Source organism: Pantherophis guttatus, chromosome 11 (assembly GCF_059756535.1).
Source record: "Pantherophis guttatus breed Tessera chromosome 11, ASM5975653v1, whole genome shotgun sequence".
Classification (NCBI taxonomy): Eukaryota; Metazoa; Chordata; class Lepidosauria; order Squamata; family Colubridae; genus Pantherophis; species Pantherophis guttatus.
Genome location: NC_142073.1, coordinates 11821977 through 11842696, shown reverse-complemented (window position 1 = coordinate 11842696; position 20720 = coordinate 11821977). Strand labels below are relative to the sequence as shown.

The following is a 20720-nucleotide window of genomic DNA, read 5'->3' as shown; positions in this document are numbered from 1 at the left end:
CTGTTGTACAAAATTATTTGTCCAGCTGGACAAGGATGCAACTGGCAGCTGCAAAAGACAACTGGAACGCCGAACCTTTTCAAGATTGCACAGAAGAGGAAGTCACTGCATGATGATTGGATACTATATTTCCCTCTTATTAAATACAATTAATAGTATTAATGTCTGATATTAATATCGGACATTAATACAATTGAGCGAGTCCAGAGATATTTCACGAGAAGAGTCCTCTACTCACAACAGACTACCTTATGCCACCAGACTTGAAATTTTGGGCTTAGACTACTTAGAACTTCGCTGTCTTGGGTCTGATCTAAGCGTAGTACATAGAATTATCTGCTACAACGTCCTACCTGTCAATGACTACTTCAGCTTCAACCACAATAATATATGAGCACACAATAGATACAAACTTAAGGTAAACCCCTCCAAACTCGATTGCAGAAAATATGACTTCAGCAACAGAGTGGTCAATGCCTGGAATGCACTACCTGACTTTGTGGTTTCTTCCCCAAACCCCCATAACTTTAACCTTAGACCAGTGTTCCTCAACCTTGGAAGCTTGAAGATGGGCGGACTTCAACTCCTAGAATCCCCCAGCCAGCACTGCTGGCTGGGGGATTCTGGGAGTTGAAGTCCGCCCATCTTCAAGTTACCAAGGTTGAGAAACACTGCCTTAGACTGTCTACTGTTGACCTCACCCCATTCCTAAGAGGTCTTTAAGGGGCCTGCATAAGCGTACCAGCGTGTCTACCATCCTTGTCCTAATGTTCCCTTTTATTCGTATCCATTTCATGAATTCATAATCATGTTTATACTTATATCTGTAATCTTATATATGCTTGACAAAATAAAACAAATAAATAAAATAAAAATTAAAAAAATGATGCAAGCCAGCTTTCTTTCCTTTCCCCCCCCCCCTCCAACCGGGGCTTTCAAAAGCCCCTTTTCCGCTTATCCCAGATGTAGGAGAACAACCTCTTCCCAAACTCGATCCCACCCTGCTGCGACCCAAATCCCCGCGCTCTCTCGGGGAATGCTAAGGAATGGAAACCAGCCCACTGTCCAACGTTTCCGGGCGGAACTCCATCTCCCACCGGCCAATGCGAGGCAGGGCGGGGTGGGGGGGGGGAAAGGTGGAGCGTTCTCGCGAGAGTTAGTCAGCGGCGGTGCCTGCTTGAATCCCGACGCGGGAGAGGACTTTGCAGAGCGCTCGCGGGCTCGTTGCTGCCTCGTCTTAACGGTCTCGGCGGGCGGCGGGCGAGCCATGGCCGGTCGGAGGAGCCTGCGAAGTCAGCAGCCGGAGGAGGAACCGCAAGGGCGCAGGAGGTCGCTGCGGTTGGCTAGGCAAAAGGTGCGGGGAAGTAGAAGGCTTGGGCGGCGCCATTCCCTCCTTTCAGCAAGCCCGACAGAGAAGCTTTGCTTTTCTCGCCTTCTTTCAATCTGGGGGTGGGTGGGGGGTGGGGGAGGACTCCAATTCCTATCCTCCCCAGCCCTCCTCCCTCTCCCACCTGTGTTTACCTACTATTCCCATTTCCAATGTGGCCCTGCTTGCCAGACTCGGATCCTCCGGAAGGAAGGAAGGAAGGAAGGAGGGCGGGAGGGAGGGAAGGAAGGAAGGAAGGAAGGAAGGAAGGAAGGAAGGAAGGAAGGAGGGAGGGAGGGAGGGAGGGAGGGAGGGAGGGAAGGAAGGAAGGAAGGAAGGAAGGAAGGAAGGAAGGAAGGAAGGAAGGAAGGAAGGAAGGAAGGAAAGAGATTGATAGATGATAGGTAGGTAGGTAGATAGAGTAGGTAGGTAGATAGAGTAGGTAGGTAGATAGAATAGGTAGGTAGATGTGGGTGGGTGGGTGTGTGGATGGATGGATGGGAGAGATGATAGAGAGAGCGAGAGAGAGGAAGATATAGAAGTAAATTAGATAGATAGATTTAATTTATTTGCTTATTTGTTTTATTTGTTTATTTTATTTTTATTTATTTACTTATTTAGTCAAGCATGTATGAGAAAACAAGTATAAGTATAAACATAACATATAAACATATAAGTATAAACAGGTATAAGTAACAGGTTATAAATGGATACGAATAAATGGGGATAGTAGGACGGGACGGTAGGCAAGTTGGCGCGCTTATGCACGCCCCTGACAGACCTCTTAGGAATGGGATGAAGTCCATGGTAGACAGTCTAAGGTTAAAGTTATGGGGTTTTAGGGAAGTAACCACAGAGTCAGGTAGTGCATTCCAGGCATTGACCACTCTGTTGCTGAAGTCATATTTTCTGCAATCGAGTTCGGAGCGGTTTACCTTGTGTTTGTATCTATTGTGTGCTCGTGTATTATTGCGGTTGAAGCTGAAGTAGTCATTGGCAGGTAGGACGTTGTAGCAGACAATTTTGTGTACTAATCTTAGGTCAGACTGAAGGTTGACCTAGGTTGTCCAGGTCCAAAATTTTAAACCTGGTGGCATAAGGGATTCTGTTGTGAGCAGAGGACTCTTCTTGTGAAATTTATGGACTCGCTCAATTGTATTAATGTCCGATATACAGTGTGGATTCCAGGCAGATGAGCTGTATTCGAGAATTGGTCTGATTATATTTGCATAATCATAATATATAATTGCATAATCAGATATAAGATTATATCTGATGTGATAATCTTTTCTTGGAAAAAATGAAAGTCCAGCCTGAAAAAGGGGCAAATCTGAAAAAAAAAAAGCTGATCTAAGGACTGGGGGAAAAAAACCCTAATTATTTATGCTTACGATTTTGCTTTACAAAGGAACATCCCAAAGCAAAAGCAAGGGGAAAAAAAATGTAATGACAGCTTTTTTTTTTTTTTTAATTTGATTTATATGCCGCCCTTCTCCGGAGACTCAGGGCGGCTTACAATGCATTAAGCAATAGCCTTCATACTTTTGTATATTTTATACAAAGTCAGCTTATTGCCCCCACAAATTGGGTCCTCATTTCACCTACCTTAGAAAGGATGGAAGGCTGAGTCAACCTTGAGCCTTTTTGAAATACAGGACTATCCTTTATATTAAAGATCACTGCAATTATGGTGGTGAGCCTTCTCCAACTGAAATGCGGGAATAAACCTCCCCATCCATCTGAGCAAGATTGAAAACCTGAGATTTGCCTATTTACGGACAACAAGTTTCCTTGGATGTTTCCAGAGTGAAGACAGAAAAGTGTTTTCCCCACCTTACTCTCCAGTGATTTCTCCCTTGTACTTTCTTGAAAGACGTTGTCAAGGAACAACAGCCCTAGGCATAGTTGTTTAAGAGAGAACTCCATAGCTTTCCTTTAGGAAAAATGATTTTCATAATGTACTAGATTAGGCTAAAATAATATTGTGCAGCCATTATTTTAGCAAGTAGGGTCACAAAAAAGAAACATATAACTATAAGATGTATTACATGGCTTTATATTACATGAAAATACCAATCTCCACAAAATATAGTCTTATTCAGCCTAATTTTTATGTAATAAGCATAATAGGAGGTGATGTCCTTGCTTAATTGTATTTACAAATTCTGGTATTCAATTACTAGAGTGCACAGTTGCTACTTATCTTTTACAATTGCAGTTGCCTTCTTTGGGCTGTTTTTATTTCAGGCTGCACCCTTTAATTATCAAAGATCCTTGGCTTATCAGGCACCTACCAACTCTGCACAGATAGATTTTGCAACACCTCGAACTGTTTTTAAGAAGGTCCTACAGACACGTAAGTATGGTTGGGGGAGAGCAACGTTTCAGGTCATGGTGCATTGGAGAAGTACAGAATCACAGATAAAACTAATTACAGGCTACTCACAAAAACAACAAAGACCCAGAAACATAACAGCAAACATATAGCAAAAAACAAAATACTTCAGTAACAGTTTAAAAATGTGAAAGGGCAATCTGCATTTTGAGTGTTCACCATCTTGATTTGCACAGAATTTATTAGCTACAATATGTTCCACATCCAGAAGGATGGCTAGTACACTCTTCCTCATCCAGGGTCAGTTGTATCTTTGTGCTGTACCAAATGAGGGGAACCGTCTAGGATACTGTGTTCCAAAGGTGCTTTTTCAAAAGGCCACTGGACTTCCTTTGTTTTTCCTTGAAGGCATTTTGCTTCTCATCCGAGAAACTTTTTCAGTTCTGACTCCATTTGTTGGATGAGAAGAGAAACGTCTTCAAGGAAAAACAAAGGAAGTCCAGTTGCCTTTTGAAAAAGCACTTTTGGGATAATCATGACCTGGATGACTGAGAATCTGCATAGACAGTCTAGGATACTATCCATCCATCACTGTAAGATCAGTGCATTTCTGAAACCAATATGAAATAGTAAATAGAACAGTTTGCAACTTGAAGATTTAAAATTGAAATGTTCTTTAGAAGGTGAAAAAATGTACGGTAGTGTTTATGTGTAGAAAACTTCATTTATTTATTTATTTATTTGTTTGTTTCCATTTCTATACCGCCCTTCTCCAAACAGGACTCAGGGCGGTGAACAGCCAAAGTAAAAAACAGAACATACAAAATTTAAAAACAGTATTAAAATAATTAAATATTTTGGTCGTAAATTAAAACAACCCAATTTAAAATCAATTTAAAATTAAACTCAAGCCAGCCCAGCTAGTTGAAATAAATAGGTTTTCAGGGCCCGACGAAAAATCCGGAGGTTTGTTATTGTACGTATCTCTGGGGGGAGGTTGTTCCAAAGGGTGGGCGCCGCCACAGAGAAGGCTCTCCCCCTGGGGGTCGCCAGCCGACATTGTCTGGCGGACGGTACCCTGAGAAGGTCCACTCTGTGCAAGCGTACTGGCCGGTGGGAGGCTATTGGTGGCAGAAGGTGGTCTCGTAAGTACCCCGGCCCTAAGCCATGGAGCGCTTTAAAGGTGGTCACCAACACCTTGAAGCGCACCCGGAAGACCACCGGGAGCCAGTGCAGCTCGTGCAGGAGAGATGTCACATGGGAGCGCCTCGTCGCCCCCATAATCCCCTGCGCGGCCGCGTTCTGGACCAGCTGGAGCCTCCGGGTGCACCCCAGGGGGAGCCCCATGTAGAGCGCGTTGCAGTAGTCATTGACATCATAACTTCAATGACATACCGTAGCTATGGTTTTGAAGCACTTTTGAATTAGCTCTTGCTGAAATAATGCTCATTGTTTGTTTTTTTGACAGAACCAATTGTTTCCCCTCTTGTTTCTGAGAAACCTGAGTCTCCAAAACCAATCGATACAATTTTCAATTTTCCTGTGAAGCTTGGTTCTTCCATGTAAGTGCTTCCTTTGTGTTTTGCAGTTGCTAAAATAAAGGCTACAAATCTTCACCTATTTTGACAGTTGTGAGTAACACACTTAGGATCATAATGTAAAATTGCAGCACTCAAAAGGCGAAAACTATGAAATCTTCATTGCTCTGGAAGGGCATGGACCTTAAGAGCAGAAATGTTGGAACTCCAAACCAAGCGTTAAATAAAATTATTTCTGTTTCTCTTGGAATCAGCCAAGAAATTGCTGATACTGAAATGCATTCAAGCAAGGAATTAATAATGTATTAATAATCTATTAATTGTGTTATTAACATTAAATTAATAAGTAAATTTTATTGATTAAATTGTTACCTTTTTTTCCATGTAGTTGGCATCCATTGAATGAAAAGATTGCTGGAAGCTGCATTAAGATGCAGTTCAACTTGTATGAACATGTACATACAACCTGCTAAATTAAAATCAAATCACACCTTTATGCAGTATGTGGACTTACTTATTGGCAGTTATGTGCCGCTCCTGAATAATAACTGCTCATTTTGGCTCTTGCTGAATAATCTATTTTCCCTATTTCCTAACAAAGGGGAATATTGCTGTAGCTATGTGCATTGTGTTCAGCATTGATTAAAAATGGAATGACCATATTGATGTTCAGTATATACACTTTGACAGGGACGCGGTGGCTCAGTGGCTAAGACGCTGAGCTTGTCGATCGAAAGGTGGGCAGTTCAGCGGTTCGAATCCCTAGTGCCACGTAACGGGGTGAGCACCCGTTCCTTGTCCCAGCTTCTGTCAACCTACCAGTTCGAAAGGAAGTAAAAAATGCAAGTAGAAAAATAGGGACCACCTTTGGTGGGAAGGTAACAGCATTCCGTGTACCTTTGGCATTGAGTCATGCTGGCCACATGACCACAGAGATGTCTTTGGACAGCGCTGGCTCTTCGGCTTTGAAACGGAAATGAGCACTGCCCCCTAGAGCCAGGAATGTCTAGCACATAAGTGCATGGTCCTTTACTTTTAGTCTACCTAAAATTGTTTAGGTTTTGGTTTAAGCATTATGAAGGCTTGCCCTTTGAGAACAGTATTCTGCTACCAGTAGCTCTGAAGACCTGTCTTGTTGACCTTTAGCAATCTAGAAGTCAGCCTGTCAGACTCCACTCAGAGACAGAAGTCTAGGCTTGCACGGCATCCAACGAGATCGAAAAAGGTCCGTGTCTCTGAATTTGAAAGAGATCTAAATAACCAGCTTCACTTCAGCACAGGTAAATGTGGCCTTTGTAGGCTACTCTGACCAAATTTTGAATGCTTTTTTTTTTTTATCATTTTGCTCCAAGAAATAAAGGAAATAGTTGACTGTATGTTTTGACATCCTACGAGTCACATTAAAGTGTTAAGAAAATTACCTAAGGCAGTGGTTCTCAACCTGTGGGTCGGGACCCCTTTGGGGTCGAATGACCCTTTCACAGGGGTCCCCTAAGACCATCGGAAAACACATATTTTCAATGGTTTTAGGAATAATTTTATGGTTGGGGGTCACCACAACAGGAGGAACTGTATTAAAGGGTCGCAGCATTAGGAAGGTTGAGAACCACTGACCTAAGGATTTGTTAGCCTGGATCACAGCACTCTTCTCTATGGAGATCAGATAATGGTCAGAAGAAATAAGAGATAATAATGTCTCTGGGCACGTTAGTCGTCGACCCAGTTCAGCTCCTCAAGCGTGCGCACCTCCCGCTGGCCAGCTGGTCTTCGGGTTTCTGCCGCGCATGCATGGGGGGGCAGGGTGCATGTGCATGCGTTGCATGCGCATTGCATTTTGGGGTTTGGGGGGCGTGCACGCTTTGGGCACTCAGTCCGGAAAAGGTTAGCTATCACTGATCTATATTATGGCCAGCTAATGCATTCTGTGGAACAGGACATGCCCGGCCTGTGAAATAGGCTAAGCAGTGAACATATTTATTACGGTACATTATCCTGGGAATCGGTATTACTGCTGATTCCCATGTTTAATTTCTCTCTAATGCTGAAGACCTGTCAAGTGACAACGCTGCACTGACATTGGTCAGATTAAAGCAGATCCAAGCTATTCGCAGGTGCCCTAAAGCAGAACAGTGAAGTGAATTAAAACAATTATTTTTATTTTTATTTTATTTTATTTTTTATTTTATTTTTTTAATTTGATTTATATGCCGCCCTTCTCCGGAGACTCAGGGCGGCTTACAATGCGTTAAGCAATGGCCTTCATCCTTTTGTATATTTTTATACAAAGTCAGCTTATTGCCCCCACAAACTGGATCCTCATTTCACCTACCTTAGAAAGGATGGAAGGCTTGAGCCTGGTGAGATTCGAACTTACAGTAATTGCAGACAGCTTGATGTTAATAACAGTTAATGACAGTGCTTTAATCTGCTACGCCACCAGACTCCTGGTGGACTTTAATACAAATCCAAGGCATGGCCATAAATAGAATAAATTATTTATCCTGCTTTGGATAGCAATACCAGTAACTTCTAATGCCTAGCTCTGCTTATTAATTAGTATTTAACTAGTAAGACTTCCACATATAAGCAGCCCATCTAATATATCTTAATCTCTCTTTGCAGCTCAAGGCTTGCTGGACCATACATCTTTGACAAAGTAGGTTACAATTCTGTTTTGTTTTGTGGTTGTGCTCAAGCTATTGTTTCTTCCTTTGCCTAGATGCCTAGATGCTTAGGAGATAGGGATGACATATCAGGATGGCAGAAATTGTGAAAATACTTGTTTTCATGTGATGGTGCCACAGTCCGTACAAAGAGTGGAGAGCCTTAAACCCACGTACCACGTTTCCACTTTCCCTATTTAAACAAGGCTTAAATTTAGTATATCCTTATACTATGGCATGGTAGGAGTGGTTGGGCCACTGTGCAACATTAGGCTTTTTATATGCTGCAGAGCATATAATTTTGTTCCAGTTGTTGGTTACGTATTGAATATTACTGACATTTATCATTATATTTCACGGATGGATTCCATTTATATGTTGCCATCCTGCTCAGTTAAACTTTTACTGCTGTCCTGTTGTCAATTAAACACTCAAAGAAGTATTTGTAATAGCATTAAGCTGGCAAGTACAGGTAGTCCTCGATTTACGACCCACAATTGAGCCCAACATTTCTGTTGTTAAGTTAAACGTTTGCTAAGTGAGTTTTGCCCCATTTTATGACCTTCCTTGCCACAGTTGTTAAGTGAATCACTGCAGTTGATAAATTAGAATAGAATAGAATATTCTATTCAGTATTGCAGGCTAATTCTGCCGATTGCTAGCAATTCAATTCTGAGTGGCTCAAGGTTGACTAAGCCTTCCATCCTTCTGAGGTCAGTAAAATGAGGACCCAGATTGTTGGGGGCAATACGCTTAGAAAGAGCTGTAAAGCACTATGAAGCAGTATATAAGTCTAACTGCTATTGCTATATGCTGTTCTGTTCTCAGTTCTCTTCAGATCTCTTTTACAACCCCAGCACCATTGAACTCCGCTGGGAGAAAAGGTTTGATCCGTAGGCCCAAAAACTACCGAGGAGTTAATGTGAAGGATTTTGAAGGGGGCCTTGAACAAGACTTGTTGCAGATCAAAGATTGTGAGTCCGATTTGGGGGTATCTTTGTCCTGGCGTGTTTGTTAGAGAGAGCAACCTGGGAACGGAGGGGTCAGAATGGGTTATGATCTGTTCTGGAGACAGAATCAACTGAATACGGGGTGGTGTCGAGAAGCGAAAATGAAATCGAAGTGTTGTGGCCTGTCGGCCGCCGGCCCCTCCAGCAGCCGAATCAGAGGAGGAGGCGGCGTGGGAGTCAGGATCAGCATCAAGGCAACTTGAGAGCTCTGAGGGGGAAGAGGGAATGGAGCTGTCAGAGAGAGAGAGAGAGGGGCGGAGCCTGGGCCATTCGTCAGCCCTCAGATGGAGAGTCAACAGCCCCCAGGTCTGGAGGTGGCTGATGAGGAGGAGGAGGAGGAGGAACAGCTGGGTCCAGTGCCTGACTCGCAGATGTGCAGAGGAGAGGAGAGCAATGGAAATCTATGGGCTGATCCTTGGGATGTAAGAGTCACCACTGCTAGCGAAGCTCCTCCCTATCTCTGGGGATAAAAGGCAGGGGGCGGAGATGAATAGATGTGGCAGACAACTATTCATCTCCCTGCCGGACAGACTTGTTAGCCTGTGGCGAGAGAATTTTTTTGCCGGGGCTGCTGGCGCTCCTAATAAAGGAATCATTGCTTCAACTACAGAGGGTTTGCCGTGTTTGGGGAGCTGAGTCAGAACCCAAAGTTATATTTCCATCTGAAGGGATAACCTTTGTTTAAATTGTTGCCAGCAGCAGAAAACAACCCTGAAGACCAGAAAACTACAACGCTCCAATCAAACAACACAGAGGCTCTTTCAGTAGAGACAGAACTCTTTCTCCCCCCTCATTCCAGTGAGGAGAATGAGACGGAGCCGTCTAATGTCCTACCAGGACCGGATTTGGCAAGGAAACCTTTCGGTCGTAGGAGTGCGCCATCTCTTAGCCAAACACAGTTAGCCAGACAGGACGAAATATCTGACATGGAAGTTGAAAAAGTGGCTGAAAGCAGCCCCCCCAAAACCTTGACATCGGGAAGGGAAATTATCATTGAACCAGAAACTGAATCCACGGAAAAGGATGAGAGTTACCAAGAAAAGTGCCAAGAGAAGCCACAGGATGCAGGAAAAGGATTGAGACCAAGCCTGGGAAAGGAGAAGTTAAGTCCAGGCCCCGAAGATGCCAGTAGCATAGAAAGCATTTCCCAGAAAAGAATAGACACGCCTCAAAAGCAACAGCGAAAGCATTTTCAGGGAAACAGTCCTGACGAGGAACTCTTCACTCCCACAGAGCCTTTGAAGACTGGTATGTTTGTTATTGGGGCTTGAGGAACAAAAAAACCCCCTTCATATATCATATATCCCAACCCCCAGGCTGCGGCCCACTACTGGACTGTGAGCCATTCGGAACTGGGGCGTAGAAGTGGCGGGTGAGCGCGCAGGTGGCACGTGGCATCCCCACTTGCATGAGCAGTGGGCAAGCACACACGATCCATTTGCATGAGTGTGCAAATGGAGTTGCGAGCGTGCGCACTCACTTCTGCTCGCATAGAACCATCCCCACTTCTCCTGCCCCTGCCCCCGCCACCCATCAGCAAAACCAGAAGGGTTGGGGAACTCTGATCTATGTTTGGCAATTATTTTTCTCAACACATTGGGAGACGGCTTAGATTAGAAGCTTCCGTCAATGGAGATTCTCCGTCATCCAGGTCGTGATTGTCCCAAAGGTGCTTTATTCAAAAGGCGGCTGGACTTTGTTTTTCCTTGAAGACGTTTCGCTTCTCCTTCAAGACGCTTTTTCGGTTCTCAGTCAGAACTGAGGAAGCTTCTGGGGTGAGAAGCGAAACGTCTTCAAGGAAAAACAAAGTCCAGCTGCCTTTTGAATAAAGCACCATTGGGACTTGGAAGCTTCTCTTGCTTCTCCAAAAATTGTTAAAATGCTATGGTTCCTTGAATACATCCAGAATAAACTTAGGCACTAGCGTAACCTTCAAAAATATCTTTCAGTATTATTATTATTATTATTATTATTATTATTATTATTATTATTATTATTATTATTATTATTATTTACATTTGTATCTGAATATTTGTGACTGTTTCTTAATTTTGCCAATCTAGGCCTGGGTGCAAGAAGGTCATCCACACAAGTAGATGCTCAACTCCCCGGAGCATCTCAAAGAAATTTCTCAACTTGGCTGAGTAGAAAGATTGTCAGGCGTTCAGTGAATGAGATGGCGGCACACATCACCAAGGAGCTGGATAGCATTGTCCCATCATTTGCAGGACCGAGTATGGCCGAGGTGGACTCAGAGGAAGGATCTTCTCTTCGGGAAATAAGTAAGTGTACGTGGCTGATAGTTAGCCAATAGTTGTGTGGAAGCCTTTGCAAAAATTATGTGAAAAAACTGCTCTGAATGGAGGTATGCTGTCCTGTGCCATTCTGGCTCTCGTTCTGGAATAATTGCCTTGAAACATGTCCTGCCTCCGTATAATTAATTAGGTCCCTCCACTTAATCTTATTGTGTATAAAACGCAGTTTCAGTCACAGATTAATGACTCTCAGTGTCTTTAGGTAATACTGAGTTTAGAGATCTTACTCCAGGCCTTGAACTAAGTTATATAATCATTTGGTTTTGGTTTAATGTATTTTGTGAATCCAGTATTTTCTCTCCCCTCCACCCCACCCTTTTTTTGGTATGATTTCCAGAGCAATTCTAAGTAAAGCTGCTGAAAATTGGCTTTGTTTCGAAATACCCCAAAATGTTCATCTAAGCCTTAAAATAAACATAGATCCAACACCTTCAAAAGCCTAGGAAATCAACTCTGTATGCTTTTCATTATCTTCCCCAGAATACTAAAATCTGCCCAACTCCTAGCTTGTGAGTTATTACGATATGAAGCCAGACAGGTATAGTTTTGTTGACGTTGTAATGAAGCCATAACTTAATGTGATAGAGAACTCAGGAGAAATGATCAGCATCTGGCAATATCTCAAGAACAGAATATCAGAGTAGGAAGGGACCTTGGAGGTCTTCTAGTCCAACCCCCTGCTCAGGCAGGAAACCCTATACCGTTTCAGACAAATGGTTATCCAGTCTCTCCTTAAAAATCTCCAGTGTTGGAGCATTCACCACTTCTGGAGGCAAGTTGTTCCACTTATTAATTGTTCTGTCAGGAAATTTCTCCTTAGTTCTAAGTTGTCTCTCCCTGATTAGTTTCCATCCATTGCTTCTTAGCCTCCAGTCCCCAAACGGGTGAGTTGCGCACAAAAGCTAAAGAGGCAATAGCTCCTGGCTCTGTTCTACCAGATGGTACTTCGAGATGAGCCTTTACATATGAATAAAGAGGAAATGTGGAATGTTTGGGAAGGATCTCAAAGCAGTAATAGACACAGTAACACACGCCAGCAGCCTGTGTTTTTAAAAGAAACTGTTGATGAAATGTGTGACCTTTCTCTTTTTTCCTCTAGCTTTTGATATCACCCAAAGTCCTAGAGAGGCAACTCCAGGTAGACGCGCAAGTGGAAAGACTCCCAAGACGCTTGAGGGGACCCCCTTTAAGGCAACGAGAGATCGAACAAATCCACAAACAGGTGATAAAAACAGAAGAAAACTAATGAGGAATGTGGAAACTGAACAGATTCTGGAGTTTGAAGCCAAAGACAACCCAGAAGTTGAGGAGATGTCAGAATCAGAGGATGTTGGTGAGTTAATTTATTTACTTAATCATATTTATATAACCGCCTAGCTCGCATAAAAGTGACTCTGGAGAGCAAGGCGCTGATAACTTTCAGTCCTTTAGTAACTTTTGGATTATCTGTGAAGGAAATGGAAGATCTTTCTCTTTTTTTTGTTTTTTCTTCCTTTTTTCTCTTTAGCTACTGAGATCTCTCAAAGTCCTAGAGTGGCAACTCCAGGTAGACGTGCAAGTGGAAAGACTCCCAAGACATTGGAGAGGTTCCCCTTTAAAGAAATGAGAGAGAGAACAAATCCACAAACAGGTGATAAAAACAGAAGAAAACAAATGAGGAATGTGGAAACTGAAAAGATTCTGGAGTTTGAAGCCAAAGACAACCCAGAAGTCGAGGAGATGTCAGATTCTGAGGATGTTGGTGAGTTAATTTACTTAATCATATTTATGTAACCGCCCATCTCGCATAAAAGTGACTCTGGAGAGCAAGGCGCTGATAACTTTCAGTCCTTTAGTAACTTTTGGATTATCTGTGAAGGAAATGGAAGATCTTTCTCTTTTTTTTGTTTTTTCTTCCTTTTTTCTCTTTAGCTACTGAGATCTCTCAAAGTCCTAGAGTGGCAACTCCAGGTAGACGTGCAAGTGGAAAGACTCCCAAGACATTGGAGAGGTTCCCCTTTAAAGAAATGAGAGAGAGAACAAATCCACAAACAGGTGATAAAAACAGAAGAAAACAAATGAGGAATGTGGAAACTGAAGAGATTCTGGAGTTTGAAGCCAAAGACAACCCAGAAGTCGAGGAGATGTCAGAATCTGAGGATGTTGGTGAGTTAATTTACTTAATCATATTTATGTAACCGCCCATCTCGCATAAAAGTGACTCTGGAGAGCAAGGCGCTGATAACTTTCAGTCCTTTAGTAACTTTTGGATTATCTGTGAAGGAGATGGAAGATCTTTCTCTTTTCTTTGTTTTTTCTTCCTTTTTTCTCTTTAGCTACTGAGATCTCTCAAAGTCCTAGAGTGGCAACTCCAGGTAGACGCGCAAGTGGAAAGACTCCCAAGACGCTTGAGAGTACCCCCTTTAAGGCAATGAGAGATCGAACAAATCCACAAACAGGTGATAAAAACAGAAGAAAACTAATGAGGAATGTGGAAACTGAACAGATTCTGGAGTTTGAAGCCAAAGGCAACCCAGAAGTTGAGGAGATGTCAGAATCAGAGGATGTTGGTGAGTTAATTTACTTAGTCATATTTATATAACCGCCTATCTCGCATAAAAGTGACTCTGGAGAGCAAGATGCTGATAATTTTCAGTCCTTTAGTAACTTTTGGATTATCTTTGAAGGAGATAGAAGATCTTTTTTTTTTCTTCCTTTTTTCTCTTTAGCTACTGAGATCTCTCAAAGTCCTAGAGTGGCAACTCCAGGTAGACGTGCAAGTGGAAAGACTCCCAAGACGTTGGAGAGGTTCCTCTTTAAAGAAATGAGAGAGAGAACAAATCCACAAACAGGTGATAAAAACAGAAGAAAACAAATGAATGTGGAAACTGAAAAGATTCTGGAGTTTGAAGCCAAAGACAACCCAGAAGTTGAGGAGATGTCAGAATCAGAGGATGTTGGTGAGTTAATTTATTTACTTAGTCATATTTATGTAACCGCCCATCTCGCATAAAAGTGACTCTGGAGAGCAAGGCGCTGATAACTTTCAGTCCTTTAGTAACTTTTGGATTATCTGTGAAGGAGATGGAAGATCTTTCTTTTTTTCTTCGTTTTTTCTCTTTAGCTATTGAGATCTCTCAAAGTCCTAGAGTGGCAACTCCAGGTAGACGTGCAAGTGGAAAGACTCCCAAGACGTTGGAGAGGTTCCTCTTTAAAGAAATGAGAGATCGAACAAATCCACAAACAGGTGATAAAAACAGAAGAAAACAAATGAGGAATGTGGAAACTGAAAAGATTCTGGAGTTTGAAGCCAAAGACAACCCAGAAGTCGAGGAGATGTCAGATTCTGAGGATGTTGGTGAGTTAATTTACTTAATCATATTTATGTAACCGCCCATCTCGCATAAAAGTGACTCTGGAGAGCAAGGCGCTGATAACTTTCAGTCCTTTAGTAACTTTTGGATTATCTGTGAAGGAAATGGAAGATCTTTCTCTTTTTTTTTGTTTTTTCTTCCTTTTTTCTCTTTAGCTACTGAGATCTCTCAAAGTCCTAGAGTGGCAACTCCAGGTAGACGTGCAAGTGGAAAGACTCCCAAGACATTGGAGAGGTTCCCCTTTAAAGAAATGAGAGAGAGAACAAATCCACAAACAGGTGATAAAAACAGAAGAAAACAAATGAGGAATGTGGAAACTGAAGAGATTCTGGAGTTTGAAGCCAAAGACAACCCAGAAGTCGAGGAGATGTCAGAATCTGAGGATGTTGGTGAGTTAATTTACTTAATCATATTTATGTAACCGCCCATCTCGCATAAAAGTGACTCTGGAGAGCAAGGCGCTGATAACTTTCAGTCCTTTAGTAACTTTTGGATTATCTGTGAAGGAGATGGAAGATCTTTCTCTTTTCTTTGTTTTTTCTTCCTTTTTTCTCTTTAGCTACTGAGATCTCTCAAAGTCCTAGAGTGGCAACTCCAGGTAGACGCGCAAGTGGAAAGACTCCCAAGACGCTTGAGGGTACCCCCTTTAAGGCAATGAGAGATCGAACAAATCCACAAACAGGTGATAAAAACAGAAGAAAACTAATGAGGAATGTGGAAACTGAACAGATTCTGGAGTTTGAAGCCAAAGGCAACCCAGAAGTTGAGGAGATGTCAGAATCAGAGGATGTTGGTGAGTTAATTTACTTAGTCATATTTATATAACCGCCTATCTCGCATAAAAGTGACTCTGGAGAGCAAGATGCTGATAATTTTCAGTCCTTTAGTAACTTTTGGATTATCTTTGAAGGAGATAGAAGATCTTTTTTTTTTTCTTCCTTTTTTCTCTTTAGCTACTGAGATCTCTCAAAGTCCTAGAGTGGCAACTCCAGGTAGACGTGCAAGTGGAAAGACTCCCAAGACGTTGGAGAGGTTCCTCTTTAAAGAAATGAGAGAGAGAACAAATCCACAAACAGGTGATAAAAACAGAAGAAAACAAATGAGGAATGTGGAAACTGAACAGATTCTGGAGTTTGAAGCCAAAAACAACCCAGAAGTTGAGATGTCAGAATCTGAGGATGTTGGTGAGTTAATTTACTTAGTCATATTTATGTAACTGCCCATCTCGCATAAAAATGACTCTGGAGAGCAACACTCTAATAACTTTCAGTCCTTTAGTAACTTTTGGAATATCTCTGAAGGAGATAGAAGATCTTTCTTTTTTTCTTCGTTTTTTCTCTTTAGCTATTGAGATTTCTCAAAGTCCTAGAGTGGCAACCCCAAGTAGACGCGCAAGTGGAAAGACTCCCAAGACGCTGGAGAGGACCTTCTTTAAGGCAACGAGAGAGAGAACAAATCCACAAACAGGTGATAAAAACAGAAGAAAACTAATGAGGAATGTGGAAACTGAAGAGATTCTGGAGTTTGAAGCCGAAGACAACCCAGAAGTCGAGGAGATGTCAGAAGCTGAGGATGTTGGTGAGCTGATTTATTTAATCATATTTGTATATAGCCACCCATGTCGCACAAAATCGAGTCTGGATGGCAAGACGCTGATAAATTGGAAGATCCCCATGCTAAAGCACAGCTGAAGCAAACGTGGCTTATTGGATGCATTTCAAAATGATTAATGTAAGAAATTGACCCTGGGGGATTTCAGAGTCAATTTAGAAATTAATCTTATCCTGAATCAGTTCCCTATGTTGAGCACTTCATTCTTTTAAGGCGGTCACGGTTGGGCTTCAGAAAGTATCCTCTTCTCCCATAGCACGACTTCTTCCCAAATTATTCCTCACATCATTTGGGTTTCTCCAGAAGGCTTCTTTCTCAGTTTAATAAATCAAGTGATTTTAATGTGAGTGCTATTTGGTATTTTTCTTGGAGGTCGCCGGTAAAACAGAATTTGGTTCAACGGGTTCCCAAGCCAGCTAAAAATCCAGTCCTTTACAGATAATCCTTGACTTACAACAGTTTGCCTGGTGACTGTTTAGTGAAGTTCACAATGGACTAAAAATAAGTGACTTGTGACTATTTTTTCACAACTGTTGCAACCTCCCCATGGTCATATGATCAAAAATTTGGACACTCGGCAACTGGTTCCTATTTATGACGGTTGCAGGGTCCCATGATCCCCTTTTGTGACCTCCTGACAAGCACAAAGTCAAGGGGGAAGCCAAATTAACAACTGTGTGACTCACTTAACAAATGCAACAATTCACTTAATAATTGTGGCAAGAACATTCGTAAAATGGAGCAAAATTCACTTAACAAATGTCTCGCTCAGCAACAAATTTTGGGTTTAATTGTGGTTGTAACTCTGGGACTACCTGTAGTAGCTTTGGGATTATCTGTGAACGAGATGGAAGCTCTACCCCTGAAGCTTCATGTGCTTTGGGGAAGTGATATGAGATTCTACCTTTCCTTCTCTCTCAGAACCAACTGGCAGTACACCAGCCTTTGTCCGTGCCAAAGCTTTTCACTGTACACCATTGCTGTCCAGCCCACGTGTTTTGAAAGAGGTGGCTTCTGGGTAGGTATGCAGTTGTAGGGAGATGGAACTCTAGCCCCCCCTAACCACTCTGTATTTAGAGGCAGTCCTCCACTTACAACAGTTCATTTAGAGACCGTGCAAAGTTACAACGGCACTGGAAAAACCTGACTTAAGACCGTTTTTCACATTTATGGCCTTTGCAGCAGCCCCATGGTCATGTGCTCAAAATTCAGACGCTTGGCAAGTGGTCCATATTTATGACGGTTGCAGTGTCCCGGAGTCACGTGATCCCATTTTGCAACCTTCTGCCAAGCAAAAATCAATGGGGAAGCCAGATTCACTTCACAGCCATGTGACTAATTTAACAAATGCGCCATCACGGGTTATGAGGCGCAGTGGTGAGAGTGCAGTACTGCAGGCGAATTCTGCTGACTGCCAGCTGACTGCAATTTAGCAGTTCGACTCTCACCAGGCTCAAGGTTTACTCAGCCTTCCATCCTTCCTAGGCGGGTAAAATGAGGACCCAAGATAGTTGGGGGGGAAGAGGCTGGCTCTGTAAACCGCTTAGAGAAGGCTGTAAAAGCACCGTGAAGCGGTATATAAGTCTAAGTGCTATTGCTATTAACAAATGCAAGAATTCACTTAACAACTGTGGCAAGAAAAGTTGTAAAATGGGGCAAACTCACTTAACAGATGTTTCACTTAGCAACAGAAATGTGGGGCTCAATTGTGGTCGTAACTCAACTACCTGTATTATTCGTTAAATTTAAAATTTAAATCCCGTCTTGCAGTTTGAGGTGACTGAATGGCTTACAATATAATAGATGGTGTGGTTGCCAGGAATGCTTTGCCTTGGCTCACTCTTGACTGCCAGAGAAAAAGAACTCCAGCCTTCCGTGACTGGCATTCAGACCCAGTAGAACAGTGTTTAAGATGTGTGGAGTCCCCAGTTTGTTGGCCATGCCATCTGGAACTACCTGGGAGGTGACTTTCTGTAACACCTGGCAGCTCCTTGGTTTCCTCTTCTTGCAATATACTCGATTGCTTAGACTGTCTTTTTGGTATTTTTCTTGGAGGTCGCCGGTAAAACAGAATTTGGTTCAACGGGTTCCCAAGCCAGCTAAAAAAGCCCGCCGGGAAAAACGGGAGCCGTCCCTCCCCAGCAACTTGGTGAAAAAAATGTTCACCCACTACGTCAAGATGCCAGTAACCAAAGAGGCCTTGCAAGTTGTGGATAGGTGGTGAGTCATCACGATCCCTTGTGGAGAAAAGAGGTTTGCCAACTACGCTGAGCTAAGAGAAAACCTAAAACGTGTGGCGCAGCCTCGTTCTGTTGTCATGCCTGGGTTTCTTGCCAAGAAGCAAATCTGCTCACGGGGATTGAATTGCGATCAGACCTTTGAAGGTTTCTTGAGGGGGTTTTGCATTGCAACCTGCCTTCCAAGGGGAAGGGAGCAATGCTGCAACTCTCCCAACTGACTTTAGGCTTCCATTTTTTTTCCAGCGTGAATGTCTACTTCAAGCATCTGAGCAACGACCTGGAAGCCTACGCGAATCATGCTCGACGGAAGACAGCAGAGGCAGCTGATCTGGAGCTCCTCATGAGGCGGTAAGGGTGGGGTGGGGTTGCAAGGTCTCGAGAGCCCTGCATCAACCCAAGAAGAGATCTCCGTGAAGGCTTCCCCACCATAATGCTCTTCAGATGTTTGGGGGCGAGAACTTCTAGCCACTACAGCTCTTGGGAATTCTGGCTGTCCTGATCACAATATATTTGGAGAGCACCAGGCTACTGATAGTTGTTCTTAAGACTAGAGGAGGGCTCTTCCTCGGCTGTTTCCTTGCTGTTTTAACAGCACGGGTGGGAGATTTAATGTTTCTCCACTCTTTGCTTTCTTGAGAAACAGCTGAACAATAGCGGAGAGAACTGTGAGTGCAGAATTGTAGTAATTACAGCAAAGAAGAATACAATACTGGATTACAGGTAGTCCTTGGCCTACAGCAGTTCATTTAGTCACCGTTCGAAGTTATACAATGGCACTGAAAAAAAGTGACCATCATTCACACTTATGACCATTGCAGCATCCCCATTGCATGGTTTATTTTCGGATGCTTGATAACTGACTCACATTTATGATGGTTGCAGTGTCACCGGGGTCAGGTGATCATCCCCGTTTGCGACCTCCTGACAAGCGAAACCAGATTCACTTAACAACGGTGTGACTTTAACTTTTAACAACTGCAGTGATTCAGTTAACAAATAATAACTTTGCCATTGTACGTGTATACACACTATACCCATACAACGAAATTCACTTAACACCCAAAGACCAGGTCCAACACACATAACAATCCCCACACACACTTCCACCCACCACAATTCCCCACCCCTAAACCACCCAAACATCCACACAACAGACCAAGTAATTCTGTCCAACAGCTCACTGATGGTGGCCCTTTAGTTCATTCTTGAGTGCAATTATAGCTCTGGGATAAAAACTATTCAGAAAACGTGTGGTTCAAGTTCTAATTGTTCTGTGTGTGATGAGAAAAGTTGTAAAATGGGGCAAAACTCACTTAACAAATCTCTCACGTAGGAACCTAAGTTTTGGGCTCCATTGTGGACGTAATTCGAGGGCTACCTATAGCTCAGGACAGTTTACAGAGCCCAAACTGGAGGGGCATGGGCTCTTGCTGTAGGATTTGTTGGAAAGAGGCGAGCACTATCTGATTCACAGGCGTGCTTCTTTTGGTCTTGTTCTCTTTTGATCCCTTTCTCCACAATCCAGGCAAGGACTGATAACAGACAAGACGCCTCTAAATGTGCTGGTCGAGCGACACTTACCTTTGGAGTACAGGAAGCTGCTAATTCCTATCGCCATAAGTGGAAACAAAGTGATCCCTCAGAAGTTGAAGTGAGAAGCTGAACCACTTGGATGCCAGAGACAGAACATTTCTGGTTTGGAAATAAGCAGTGGAGGAAGGAGATCTCCTAAGGCTCTGGACTAGAACGGATGGAGATTTGTCCATTAGACAAAATCATTTACACGGCATTTAACTTAAGCACCGCACCTTCTCAGAAACAAGCTGAATTGCACTTACTGTGTCTTGGTGACTGCAGTACAGGAGGAGCCTTGTTTTTCTGTCTGTACCAGAGTTGCAAGTTATATTTTGTAAAAAAAATAATAATTCTATATTACTTTGGAATAAAACTGTTTTCTCTGTATTCTTGTTCTCAAGCAAGCAAAAACCTGTGGTTTTATGCCAATTTTACTAAACCTTTCTTTGTAGCCTGAAGATATTTGACTTAAAACATTTTTGTAATTTTAGCTATTTTTCTTCCATGTCTTAGATTATAAATAAACATCCAAACTTAGCTAGATGCAGTTCTTAAGTAGAGTTCAATAAATCAAGCTGCAGGTGATCCATGTCAGTCATGCAGCTATTCAATTACGCGTATTCCGGACATAGTCTATCCTGATAAACAGATTTGTGTACATAAATTTATCCAACATATCCATTTCTCCAGCTGAGACTTACATGGCAACTTTGG

General features: G+C 42.7%; 1 protein-coding gene across 12 annotated transcripts; it reads left to right on the top strand.

Annotated features, from left to right (window-relative positions):
• The first annotated feature begins 1144 nt into the window (after nucleotides 1–1144).
• On the top strand, nucleotides 1145–20379 carry CENPT (centromere protein T). Of its 12 annotated transcripts, none has more exons than XM_087877270.1 (22): nucleotides 1145–1354; nucleotides 3614–3722; nucleotides 5170–5263; nucleotides 6386–6519; nucleotides 7862–7895; nucleotides 8731–8876; nucleotides 9609–10160; nucleotides 10976–11194; nucleotides 12327–12560; nucleotides 12735–12968; nucleotides 13139–13372; nucleotides 13543–13776; nucleotides 13936–14166; nucleotides 14331–14564; nucleotides 14736–14969; nucleotides 15140–15373; nucleotides 15534–15764; nucleotides 15925–16158; nucleotides 17113–17209; nucleotides 18247–18411; nucleotides 18675–18779; nucleotides 19957–20379. In XM_087877270.1, exons 1-22 carry the CDS (start codon nucleotides 1268–1270, stop codon nucleotides 20084–20086), a joined length of 4206 nt encoding a protein of 1401 aa, XP_087733396.1. In that variant the 5' UTR covers nucleotides 1145–1267; the 3' UTR covers nucleotides 20087–20379. The 12 variants fall into 12 exon arrangements, with proteins under 12 accessions (XP_087733396.1, XP_087733401.1, XP_087733398.1 ...); XM_087877271.1 differs by having other exon boundaries at nucleotides 1150–1354; nucleotides 9612–10160; XM_087877275.1 differs by lacking the exon at nucleotides 13139–13372.
• Nucleotides 20380–20720: the final 341 nt, after the last annotated feature.

Excerpts from the sequence above, each read along its gene's own strand:
- CENPT (XM_087877270.1), top strand. The coding sequence starts at position 1,268 with ATGGCCGGTCGGAGGAGCCTGCGAAGTCAGCAGCCGGAGGAGGAACCG. Across the intron at positions 12,969-13,138 it reads GTCAGATTCTGAGGATGTTG|CTACTGAGATCTCTCAAAGT; the intron begins GTGAGTTAATTT and ends TTTTCTCTTTAG. Across the intron at positions 14,167-14,330 it reads GTCAGAATCAGAGGATGTTG|CTATTGAGATCTCTCAAAGT; the intron begins GTGAGTTAATTT and ends TTTTCTCTTTAG.